The 12,365-nt window shown below is 37.2% G+C and overlaps 1 protein-coding gene across 5 annotated transcripts in view; it reads left to right on the forward strand.

The window, feature by feature from the left end:
- PHTF1 (putative homeodomain transcription factor 1) overlaps positions 1-12,365 on the forward strand; it is a 71,925-nt gene that overhangs the window by 21,728 nt on the left and 37,832 nt on the right. For 3 of the 5 annotated variants that reach the window (XR_004042206.3, XR_009564366.2, XM_030869081.3), the window contains exons 4-10: positions 306-375; positions 850-1,008; positions 6,657-6,813; positions 8,021-8,155; positions 9,349-9,508; positions 10,390-10,563; positions 10,651-10,740. Coding sequence is in view for 3 of the 5 variants with exons in the window: in XM_030869081.3 (XP_030724941.1) it covers positions 306-375; positions 850-1,008; positions 6,657-6,813; positions 8,021-8,155; positions 9,349-9,508; positions 10,390-10,563; positions 10,651-10,740 (945 nt within the window). In the remaining 2 variants the exon portion in view is untranslated. The remainder of the gene's footprint in view (positions 1-305; positions 376-849; positions 1,009-6,656; positions 6,814-8,020; positions 8,156-9,348; positions 9,509-10,389; positions 10,564-10,650; positions 10,741-12,365) is intronic. The other 2 variants (XM_060301094.2, XM_060301100.2) reach the window with 2 other exon arrangements.

Here is a 12,365-nt window from a genome sequence, read left to right on the forward strand (position 1 = left end):
TTTTTAATGAATGAAATTGGGAGGAGAGGTAAAGTGGCTCAGGGGACTACCTGTTTTTCACTTACTGACCTTTTGGTACTGTTTGATTATTTTTAAAGGTGATAAAAGTGTGTGCATGCATTACTTGATAAAACTAAAAACTAAAACAAATATTAATGACAGGTTCCTTTAAGGAGCATTAGGATTAAAGTGTACTCAGTAAAAGGGAGTCAGATGTAGAGAAAAAGAAACGTAAATTTAGCTTTTGTTTTAAAAGGGCTTTTAAAATGCTGTTTATTTCTGGTTTTTGTTTTGTTTTATTCTAGGGCTTCAAAAACAAACCAAAAAAGATGGGTCACATAAAGGCAGACTTGATTGATGTTGACTTAATCAGAGGTGAGTTCTAAAGTTGGCTTGTTTCTTAGGTATATCATTATATTATTTCATAGTGGTACTAAAGATTCTTTTTGGATATCTTCCCTATATGATGGTATACTTTAATTTCCCAAAGTAGTGTTCTTCCTGCATCATTCAGGCTTTAGCATTTTTTCCCCTTTGCTTTATACTGTGTGGCTATGTAAATTACGTGGTTTCCATGAGGGTGAAAGAGATGAACTTGGAGACTTGCTGCTGTGTAATGAAGAAAAATATATTGTATACCGTTCAAACAAGCCTGACTTATTTTGAGCTCCTGTCCTAGTGATTGAGACAAGAAGTTAGTATATATAATGAACATCGAAGAGGATTCTTTTTCACTGAACAGGTTATGTGCTGATTTTTGCTCTCACCTGTTTTTAATATAGTGTTACAAGTGGGCATTAGTCTAGTGTACATAAATGTTTGATGTTTTGTTTTATTGTATATTTAAAGGCTCAACATTTGCCAAAGCCAAACCTGAAATTCCGTGGACATCTCTGACTCGGAAGGGGCTTGTTCGAGTTGTATTTTTTCCCTTTTTCAGCAATTGGTGGATTCAGGTTACCTCTTTAAGAATCTTTGTTTGGCTGCTACTGCTTTACCTCATGCAAGGTAATTGGAGGAGTTGGGATAAACTATGACAGTTGCTTTTTGCCGCTGTTGCTATCAGATCATGCAGACCTTACTGTTCTTACATTTACCCTTTCATTTGATGGTTTCACGTACAAAGAAACGAAGGGACATACACCATTTGGAGATCATCTCAAATTTATTTGCTCAGAGAGAGCAAACATGATTGTCTAACTCTTCTCTCTTGAATTTCTTTCTGCCTGTCTCACTGGCCAGGCCTTTTCAAACTTTTCCTATGTCTGACCTTTGAATATTGGATTATCTCTAGGTTGGATCGGGATTCTCTTCTCTTCCCTAGGTACTCTCATCAAGCCTTGTACCTTTAAATATAATTGGTATACTGGTGATTCTCAAATTTATATTTTCAGGCCAGATCTCTCTGCTGAGCTTCAGGCTTGTAAATACAACTGCCTGTTGGACATTTCCATATGGAGATTTCATAGGTATCTTGAACTTAATCATATCCAAAATGGAACTCCTGATTTTTTTTTTTACAATCTTTTCTTTTATACGGTCTTATTCCCCTTTAGGTTTTATCCCATTTCATTAAATGATGCCATCAGCTACCCAGTTTTCAAGCGAAAAATTGTCTTCCTGTTCTACTCTACCATCAACCCTCATATTTCATCTGTCACCAAGTCTGTAAGTTTGACCTCCAGAATATGTCCTGGCTACTTATCCCAGTCTCTGCTGCCACCATCATAGTCCACAGCACCACCATCCCTTCACCTAGATCACTGGAATAGCATCTACTCAGAGCTTTCTTTCTGCCCATCACTCTTTTCACAGCAATTAGAGAAATCTTTTGAAATGGAAACCCTATCATGTCATTTTCCTGCTTTTTTAAGTCGCTTTAGTGACTTCTCATTGCCCTTGGAATAGAAACCCAAACTCCTCACCAGGGCCTCCAGTGCCCTACATTATCTGTCCCCTGCTAACCTGTCAGATGCCATGTCTTACCACTCTCCTCCTTGCTTACTCTAGGCATAAGGCCTTTTTCTATTCCTCACCCAGGGCTTTTCTTTCCGTTTGAAACAATCGTAAGGCTTTTCATGTGGCTATCTTTTCTGTCATCTTTAGGATCTGTGCTCAGATGTAACTTTCACAGAAAGGCCATCCCTGTCTATAACTTTCTAAGTAGTTGAACCACCCCTCAGTCACTGTCACAGAAGTCTGTGTTAATTTCTGTGTTACACGTCACTACCTGATGTTTTTTCTCTTTTCACTATGTGCAGGGGCCCAGTGTATGCTCTTTAATATACTCCATTGCCTACCAGGAACACTTTCTGAAAGAGGGCAGCGTAGATATGGTTATACCTGAGCAAACAGACATGACTTAGAACAAAGAGTAGGTGAAAGGTGAAGGTTGGGTTAGGGTGAAAGGATTTGGGGTGATTTTTGTTTTCTTTTATCTGTGTCAGTTTTTTTGAATTGTTTTCATAACTGTCATTTAGTTGCTGCATAATATTACATCATGTGGACACACCATCATTTCAAACTATCATTTTAATGTCTGTATGAGTCTATCATAAGGATTTAACGTAAACACTTTTTATAACTGCTTTATAGTCCATTATATAAAAGTACCATAATTTACATAACTCTTCCCATGTAATTAGCATTAAGTTGTTTCTAGTTCTTAATAATACCATCATGAACAAAATTTTTCAAATTTTGTATTATTTCTTTGGAATTTATTCTCTGGAATAGAATTAACAGATCAAAGAATGTAAACGTTTTAAGGCTTTTAGTGCATATAGTGAAATTGCTGGTGACATAATTCTTTTGGAAAGTAGTGGATTCTGTTTTACCACAATCTTAGCATTATCATAATTTTAAAAATTGTTACCTAATTTGATATACGAAAATTAGTATTTTACTTGTTTAATGTGCATTTCTTTGGTCACTTGTAAGGGTGAAGTTAAATATTTTTCCACATGTTTGTTATTAAAGAATTTCTTACTGAGATAAATTATATATATTAAATTTTCGTATACACCATGGTCTATTTCCGGACTATATATTCTGCACCATCAGTTTGTCTGGTTATTCTCATATCTGTGTCACATTTCTTTAATTACTGTAGCTATTTAATGAGTAGTAATGTTGAGCAGGACAAGTATTCCTCTATTATTCTGTGTTTTTCAACATTTTCTCTTAGGTGTTCTTACTTGCTTATTCTTTGCAAAATAATTTAGAATTATTTTATCATGATCAAAGACCAAAAAAAAAAAATTGGAATTTGGATTGGAACTCCGTTCTCACCACTCCCCACTACAAAATATAGATATAGATATATTTGGAGGGAATGGGGAGAAAATTGATATATCTTTCCTTTTTAATTAATTAATTTATTTTATTTATTTATTTTTGGCTGCACTGGGTCTTTGCTGCGCACGGGCTTTCTCTAGTTGCGGTGAGCGGGAGCTACCCTTTGTTGTGGTGTGCGGGCTTCTCATTGCGGTGGCTTCTCTTGTTGTGGAGCAGGGGCTCTAGGCGCACGGGCTGCAGTAGTTGTAGCATGTGGGCTCAGTAGTTGTGGCTTGCGGGCTCTAGAGCGCAGACTCAGTAGTTATGGTGCACGGGCTTAGTTGCTCTGCGGCATGTGGGATCTTCCTGGACCAGGGCTCGAACCTGTGTCCTCTGCATTGGCAGGAGGATTCTTAACGACTGCACCACCAGGGAAGCCTGATATATCTCTCCTTTTAATCAAGTCTTCTGTTATATCTTTCTGTAAAGCTTTGTAGGAATTTTTTTTTCTTATAAGGCCTGCATAGATCTTGTTAAACTCAATATTTTTTTCATTGTGGTAAAATATACATGAAATTTACCATCTTAACTATTTTTAAGTGTACAGTTCAATGACATTAAGTACATTCACATTGTTAGGTAGCCATCACCACCATCTATCTCCAGAACTTTTTTCATTTTTCCAAACTGAAACTCTGTACCCATAAATCAATAACTCTCCAATTACTCCTACCCCCAGCCAACCACTCTTCTACTCTCTGTCTCTATGAATTTGACCACTCTGAGTACCTCATATAAGTGGAATCATACAGTATTTGTCCTTATTTCATTTAGCATAATGTCTTCAAGCTTCATCCATTTGTAGCATGTGTCAGAACTTCCTTCCTGTTTGAGGATGAATAATAATCAACTGTATGTATATACCATATTTTGTTTAAATGTATCATCCATCAGAGGATGCTTGGGGGCTTCCACATTAAAGAAAAATATTTTATGTTTTTATTTTTGTTGCTGCTGCTGTAGGTATGAGGCTTTTTTTGTTTGTTTTATGTGTTTTAACTGGTGATTGCTGTTACATTTGAAAGCCTTTAGTTTATACTTAAGATTGTTATATAACCAGCCACTTTTTAAACTCTTATTATTTCTAATAGTTTTTCGGTGCTTGTCTCAGATTTTCTAATTATACAACCATATTGTTGGCATAATGAAAAGTTGGTCTCCTCTTTTTTCATACATTTCATTTACTTGTATTGCATTAGTCAGCATTTTCAGAGCAGTGTTAAGTGATAACAGTAAGAGTGATCATAATGTTTTGTTCCTATTCAGAATGTTTTCATTAATATGATGCATGTTGATTTTACTTATATATTCTTTAGTATATGTGCTGCCAAAGCGAGCACTACTTATTTATATTCTTTAGCATTTTAAGGACATATTTTTATATTCCTAGTATTTTAGAAAAGATGGGCATTTAAGATTAATTACAAATCAGGAACAAATGTCTATTTTTATAGAATGCTTTTTCACTACTAGAGTTGGACCAGACTTCACAGGTTAAAGGCACATCCCTTCCCACGACACCAGCCTTACTTTGGGAGTCCCTAGGGCTACCCTTACTCTGACCAGCTGGCTACAGTTTTGAGAGTCCCCCACTCATTCCCTCAGACTTAATAATTCACTAGAATGACTCAAAGCACTCAGGAAAATGCTGTCGTTATAGTTTTATTGTAGCAGAAGGATACAAATTAGAAGGGGTGCATAGGGCAAAGTCTGGGAGGTCTTCAATCAGGAAGTTTTTGTCGTCCTCAAGGATGTGTTACCCTTCCATCCATGAGGGATAGCAGTATGCACAAGGTATTGCCAACCAGAGAAGCTCACCCAAGCTTTGGTATCCAGAGTTTTTATTGAGGGTTTATTATGTAGGTATGTTTGATTGAGTCACTGGCCAAGGAGTTAAACTCAGTCTTTAGCTCCCATTCCCTCCCCAAAGGTCAGGCTGATACAGTGTGGCTCAAAGCCCCAGCCCTCTAATTCCATAGTTGGTCTTTCTGGTGTGGCTACTCCTATCCTTAGTCATTTTATTGGCATAAACTATCCTCTGTGGTCCAAGGGACCCACCATGAATAACAAAGATACTTCATCATTTGGAAAATTCCAAGGGTTTAGGGTTACCTCCCAGGAATCAGGGACACAGACCTTTTACACAATTGGCAATTGAGATGATACATATGCATGCGATCAAAACTACATCGTATTAAGTTATTAAATTACATCAGTTAAGTCTCAGTCAATGATTCCTTTAGTGCCTAACATGTCTGTGCCAGGTACTCTTCTAGGCTCTGAGAAAGATTTCCTACTATCCTACTAGCATAAACCCTATATGATCTTGGTGAATTATTCTTTTGCTGTATTGTCAAATTTACTTTAATAGTATTTCAGTCATTCATTCAACAAATATTGAGTGCTTACTATGTGCCAGGTACTGATCTAGGTACAGCAGTGAACAAAATAGACAGAAATCCCTGCTTTCATGGTGTTAATTTTTAGAGGTAAATTTATATCCATGTTCACAAGTCAGCAAGGTCTATAGTTTATTGTTTTGGTGCTATTGTTGTTATGTTTGGGTATCAGGGTATTAGGGAATGGAATTAATTTTTCTCCACATAGAAAAGTTTGTATAGCACAAGAATTATCTTTATGTCAAAGTCTGAAAGAACGAATCTGTAAAATTGTATCTGGAAGTTTTGGGAGATAATTTGTGATATCTTTCTGTTTCTTTCATTACTTTTTTCTTTGGACATTTCATCCTCACATACAAAGAGGCAACGTAGCATGACAGTTAAGGGTAAGGACTCCTGGCAGTCCAGTGGTTAGGACTCCATGCTTCCACTGCAAGGGGCATGGGTTCCATCCCTGGTCGGGGAACTAAGATCCTGCATGCCACACCTCGGCCAAAAAAAAAAAAAAAAAAAGAATAAGGATTCTGGAACCTGGCTGCCTTGGTTCAAATCGCAGCTGTGTTAATTGCTACATATAACTATGGACCCTGGAGAATACTGGGTCTCTGAGCAGAGCAGTACTGCAGAGGGTTATACAGTATCTAGTTGTTTTGTGCTGGAAAGTCTTTCAGAATATCTAGATTGTCATATTTCCAGAAAGGCAGATCCTTTGGACACATCATTCTTCACTTGCTCTGTGATCTAGGGCTTCAGGTTTTCACTCAGCTAATGTGCAGGTGGATTGTATTGTAGAAAATTATGTGCTTTCATCTGTATACTTCTTTAAATGATAGATTTTTAGAGAAATAATCTGTAGAGTTATTAGAATTGTTTTTAAAGATAAGCCCTAATGCTTTCCACTTTGAAATCTCTTCTTTTCAGTTATAGCACTCGTGTTCTATTTTATGATGCCTATTGTGAATGTAAGTGAAGTACTTGGACCCTTGTGCCTTATGTTACTCATGGGAACTGTCCACTGTCAAATTGTGTCTACTCAGATAACAAGGCCATCGGGAAACAATGGAAATCGGAGAAGAAGGTGAGATGAGAAATTACACTTTTGGTTGTGTATGTTCTGGGAGAGGCATTGAAGAACAAAATCTTTGAGTGAATTAATACAAAATCTTCCTCTTTTGCATATATTTTTCATTATTTTTTTGGCTTAAAAAAAACCCCAAATGCTTTACTTTTACTTTTCTCCCTGATGCTTAGAAACCTTGTCATGAACTTTTAATCCAAGGGGGTTGGGGGTTTGTCATTCAGTACCGTTGTTTAAAAGGAAAATTCCTATACTGTATTATTCCTTATCAAAATTTACCTTAAATAATGATTTTAATGAAAAACATTCTGCTTCATAATTGTCTCAAAATTTGGTGAAAATTCACTATAAACAAGGATCTTAGTACATTAGGTTAGTGCTACTAAAATTTTTACCTTTTTTCAATAATATGTAAAAAGAATGGATTTCTAAGTGTTCTAAACTTTTAATAAAGATTTAACTTTTCTACACATTGAATTCATGTCTAGTCTTTATTGATCATGTGCTGTTTGTGGGGTTTAGAACTGTTAAAGGTTTCTTAGATATACATGGTATTATCTTACAAAAGTCATCTTTCTCAGAGTATCTGTAGATTTTTGTTCCCCCAAGGAGTTACTATATAAGGTTTTTTCATTTGGTGCAAAGAATTTCAATATATTTATACTTATTTTTGACTGTTATTTTCAAAACTTTTTTTTTCCAGGAAAGAATATTCCTTGAAAATTCAGTTTAATTGATTTAATGTTTTCTAAGGAAATCAGATATTGTGCTGTGTCTCATTGGTATTTACAGGATATATCTTTTCACTGCATAGAATATCAAAAAATTGATCACTTGCTATTATTTTGTGTTCCCATGATTAAATGTGCCAAATGGGTAGATTTCTGGCATCCATATTTAAAGAAATTGTTCATTCTTTCTGTGGTTCCTGAAAAGACTATTGGTCATACATATGAAAATTTTCCTTCTAGTTATGTTTTTGAATGGCATTTCTATTTATTTAATGAATGAACAAAATGGTAACGTAGCACTTTGTTCTGGAACCTGTTTTTGCCCTTAAGTCAGAAATGTTCCTGTATAATTTATCCTCATTATATGAATGAAGTTCATTATACTTAATTTCAGGTAGTAGTCAGTAGGGATATTCTGAGTAGAGACGGAAAAAGGTCCTGAATAATCTAAAGGTGTTGAAATATTTTTTTTTTAGAAAATTACGAAAAACTGTAAATGGTGATGGGAGCCGAGAAAATGGAAATAACTCCTCTGATAAAGCCAGAGGAACAGAAACTTTGGAATCTGCACCCTTTAATGGTGGTTTTTGGGGGACTCTCTTTGGCAGCAGGTGGGAAGTCTTACATTGGAATTTTTACTTGATTTTGTGTTCACATTAGTGTTTACATAGTATATAATCTGATTAGGTTTTAGGAATACACACTGTAAGCATATTATCATTGTGGTGAGATTTTTAAAGGTTCTGGAATGATTTGCTTATTTGCAATGGCGCCACTGTCTGTCATGTTACCCATTAGTCCACTAAACTACCATAAAAGTGTCATTCTGCTTGATCTTTAATGGTTTTTTAGACCACAAGATTATGGAAATATAAATACTCTTGAAGGGTAAATATTTTAAGTCATATTGGCCAACATCTTGAGAGAATGAAGAATTTCTAAAAGGTGAGGTATTTTTCAGTATGAGAGCTGATTCCTCTTTAGATGTGGGGTGCAGGACAGGAGGCTGGTGTCGATGGGCTGTAGGACAGAAAGGGAAGTGAGTCCAAGACACATTCAACCTCCTTCATGATTTTGTCGGTTGTAGCAGCGCTAGTATGACTTGAAGAAATCCTTATTTTATCATATGTTAATGTTTGTGACTCAAAAGTAAAGTGCTTTTGCAGCTTTGTTTTTGAAGACGAAGTATGTTCACAAATTTTTCTAAAGATAAGTTGACACTCTTTAGTTGAAGTGTTTGAGTTCTTTGTGCTGAACATTGTGCTGGGCACTGGGCATTCCTCTTAGTGATTTTACCGTCTAATTAGGAAGGTAAGAGTAGCAGGTATGATACAGTCACAAAAATGTAAAAATACCATAAATGATATCATGCTGACTAAAGGCCATGCAGTTCAGCAGAAGGAGTGCGTATTCTGGGGTGAAGTAGTCAGCAGGAGTCAGGGAGGAGCTGAGAGTTGCTGGGCTTTGAAGCACAGGAGAGGGGAAGACATTCTATGAAGTGGCACAAACAGGCAATGTGAGGGCGGGGTTGGCATTGCGTTTGAGAGGGAAGACTGTGGACCCACTTCCTTGCAAAATCGAAAAGAACAGGCTTCCTCTCAACTAACTGACCCAAGTCTTTGGAGACTAGAGAGAGAACTGGCTTCCTACGCCCTTAGGCAAGCTAGAAGCCTGAAACGTACAATTTCTGAATCTTCTTGATTTCCAGAATAATATATTGTACTCCTCAGAAGAAAGTGACTTCATGAAAGATATTACTTTCAAAAAACTAACTAGTAATCTTTTTTTCCTTTTTTAAAAATAGGATGAAAAGAGTAAAATTAATATGTAGCAAAGGGACAGAGACTGACAATGACTCAGGTTGTCTGCATCCTATCATCAAGAAGAGACAGTGTCGACCAGAGATTAGAATGTGGCAAACAAGAGAGAAAGCAAAATTTTCAGACGGAGAAAAGGGATGCAGGGTAAGATTTAGATGAGAGTAAGTATTACAAGGTCTTTTCTTTCCTGTGTAAAATTTTTCTATTCTTAGACTCTGCTAGAAACACAAAATAGGTACTAATAGATTTGTGTCATTTGAAATGTAAAACTACAGGATGTGAAAAGGAGAACATCATGAAGAATAACATGAAGACTGTACCTTATTCTTCTAATTTCTAGGACCAGAACCTGTTATCGCCTCTGCCCCTGGTCCAGCCTTAGTAGGAGACTGGTAGATTCAATAAACAGATTAGTGTAGACGCTGCTGTGTCGTCTTCCAGAGAGGCGGTGATAGTGTGTTAAGGTTTGGGAAACTATTTTCCAGGTTTAGGTATAGACGTTTACGTCTGCTTTACGTCTAAAACTAACAACACTCTTACTTTATAGTCTTGAAATATTTTCTTACTTGTTAGACTGGCATTTACGAATTACAAAAAGCTAATATTTTTGAGCCATTACTGCAACCAAGCCCTATTCTAAGTGCTTTACAAGTAGTAACTCACTTAATTGTTTCAACAACTCTGTGAGATAGGTGCTTTTATTATCATCGCTTTTCAGATGAGGAAATTGAGGCCCAGAGAGATTTAATTACCTACCTACAGTTACATAGCTAATAAGTAGAAGAGCTGTGATTCAGACTTGAGTTTGACTCAAGCCTGTGCTTCTAACCTCTACATAAGACTGCCTCATCATTTAAGCTGTTTAGTTTCAAGAAAGTTTAATATTTTTCTTTATTGAGACCAACTAATAGGTAGGTTTGTTCAGTTTTGGTTTAGTTTACTTTTACTGCTTCTTAGTTTTTATACATAGGCTAACTGGAGTTTTTGGGCTGTCCCCTGTGAGGAAACTGCTCTTCTCTTTGTAGGAGCCGTTTGGGCGTTTGGGCAATGGGATTTCAGATGATCTGTCAAGTGAGGATGATGGTGAAGCCCGGACACAGATGATGACACTGCGGAGGAGCGTGGAAGGGGCCTCAAGTGACAACGGCTGTGAAGTTAAGAATAGGAAATCAGTACTTTCAAGGCACCTAAACACTCAGGTAATTTTTATTTTAGCTTATAAAAGTATAGGCATTAACTCCCAAGTCACAAGGTATTTAACACGTTTTCCTGTCGTGTGTTGGCAGGTAAAGAAGACCACTTCCAAGTGGTGTCCCGTTGTGCGGGATTCAGATAGTCTGGCTGAATCAGAGTTTGAATCGGCAGCCTTCAGTCAGGTAACCTATCCCTTTTCAAGGCGTATTCTTGAGTGTAATAACTGTATCCATTCCTTTGTTTATTGGTTGTCCTAAAGTTGTGTGTATATTTGCCTGCCCCTCCCCTGCCCCCAACTATGTGTCTACCTATCTAGAAGCTTTTACATGACTGCTCACCCCCAGAAAGAGAACGAGCTCTTTGTCTTTGATCTAATCTTAAAAGTATCATAGATGATGCCCAGAGAGAGACTCCTCAATCCCTAGATGATGAGAAGGCTACTTAATATTCACTTGGAATATGCAGTTTATTATTAAGCATTGTTCCTTTGTAAGTGGCATCGATGCTGATGGGGACAGATGTTTGAGAAAGGACCCCTGAGAGATGGGAGCAGTAAATCTCATCATGAAAGCTAATGGGAATATTGTACATTTGGGACATTATAATTCAGAGGTGAGGAGAGTAGATGGTGGTGACTTTTGTTTTGATTGACAAGGCAGCTGGGGTTGTGGAAAAACTTTCACATCTATGTTTGTACTGCAGGAGAGCTGCAATGTCCATCCTTTTCTCAGCCTGATTACCCTTTTCCCTGTTTGGCTGGGCCCTGGACGTGACTAGGTCTACAGTCAAGCTCACAACATTTAGAGTAGAGGACACTTGGGTGTGTCAGTAGGCCCAGCCACACCTGCACCCAGCGTGGGCCCTTGGATGTGCTTGCAGAGTCACCCCATCCCAGGGCACCTCACTTGAACAACCCCATGACTTGGCAATAAATTCTCAGAGGGAGTCCTCTTTGATAGTCTGTTAGAGAGTCATCAGAGTTTCACATTTAACCATGAAAATGTATTATTGTTATGTGAAGCCTTGTCAACATAGTGATCAGTGTGTGAAAGCTTGCCAGCCATCACCATAGGTAACTTGTTTTCATTTTATTTCAAATATATAGTTGTTTTTTTTTGAAATACAGGTAAATATTTTATTATAAAATACCTTTTAGGGCTTCCCTGGTGGCGCAGTGGTTGAGAGTCCGCCTGCCGATGCAGGGGACACGGGTTCGTGCCCCGGTCCGGGAAGATCCCACATGCCGCGGAGCGGCTGGGCCCATGAGCCATGGCCGCTGAGCCTGCGCGTCCGGAGCCTGTGCTCTGCAATGGGAGAGGCCACAACAGTGAGAGGCCTGCGTACCGCAAAAAAAAAAAAAAAAAAAAACCTTTTACTGCAACAATATGGATGAATTTCAGAAATATAATGTTGTAAAAGTAGTCAAACATAAAAAATAGCTATTTTCAGATTTCACCTCTAACAAAGTACAAAATTGAAGTTAATCTATGCTCTTAGTAGTCATAATGGTTGTTTTCCTTGAAAGAGAATAGCACAGAAACAGGGGCAGGAGAGCTAGTAATGCTTTGCTCGTTGGTTTTGGTGCTGATTACACAGACATGTTTCAGTTGTGAAAAATTTATCAACCTATAAACTTACGCACACATATTTAAGAACGCTGTATTTCAAAAACTGTTAAAATAAAAACATATTCATCTAAAACACAGAAATCACAATGAAAAAAACTAAAAAAAAAAAAAATTAATTTCATGACCCAAAAACTGTCACTTCATTTTTTAAAAGATTTTAAGGCTTTACAGATTTTGTA

This window comes from Globicephala melas, chromosome 1 (assembly GCF_963455315.2).
Source record: "Globicephala melas chromosome 1, mGloMel1.2, whole genome shotgun sequence".
Lineage (NCBI taxonomy): Eukaryota > Metazoa > Chordata > Mammalia > Artiodactyla > Delphinidae > Globicephala > Globicephala melas.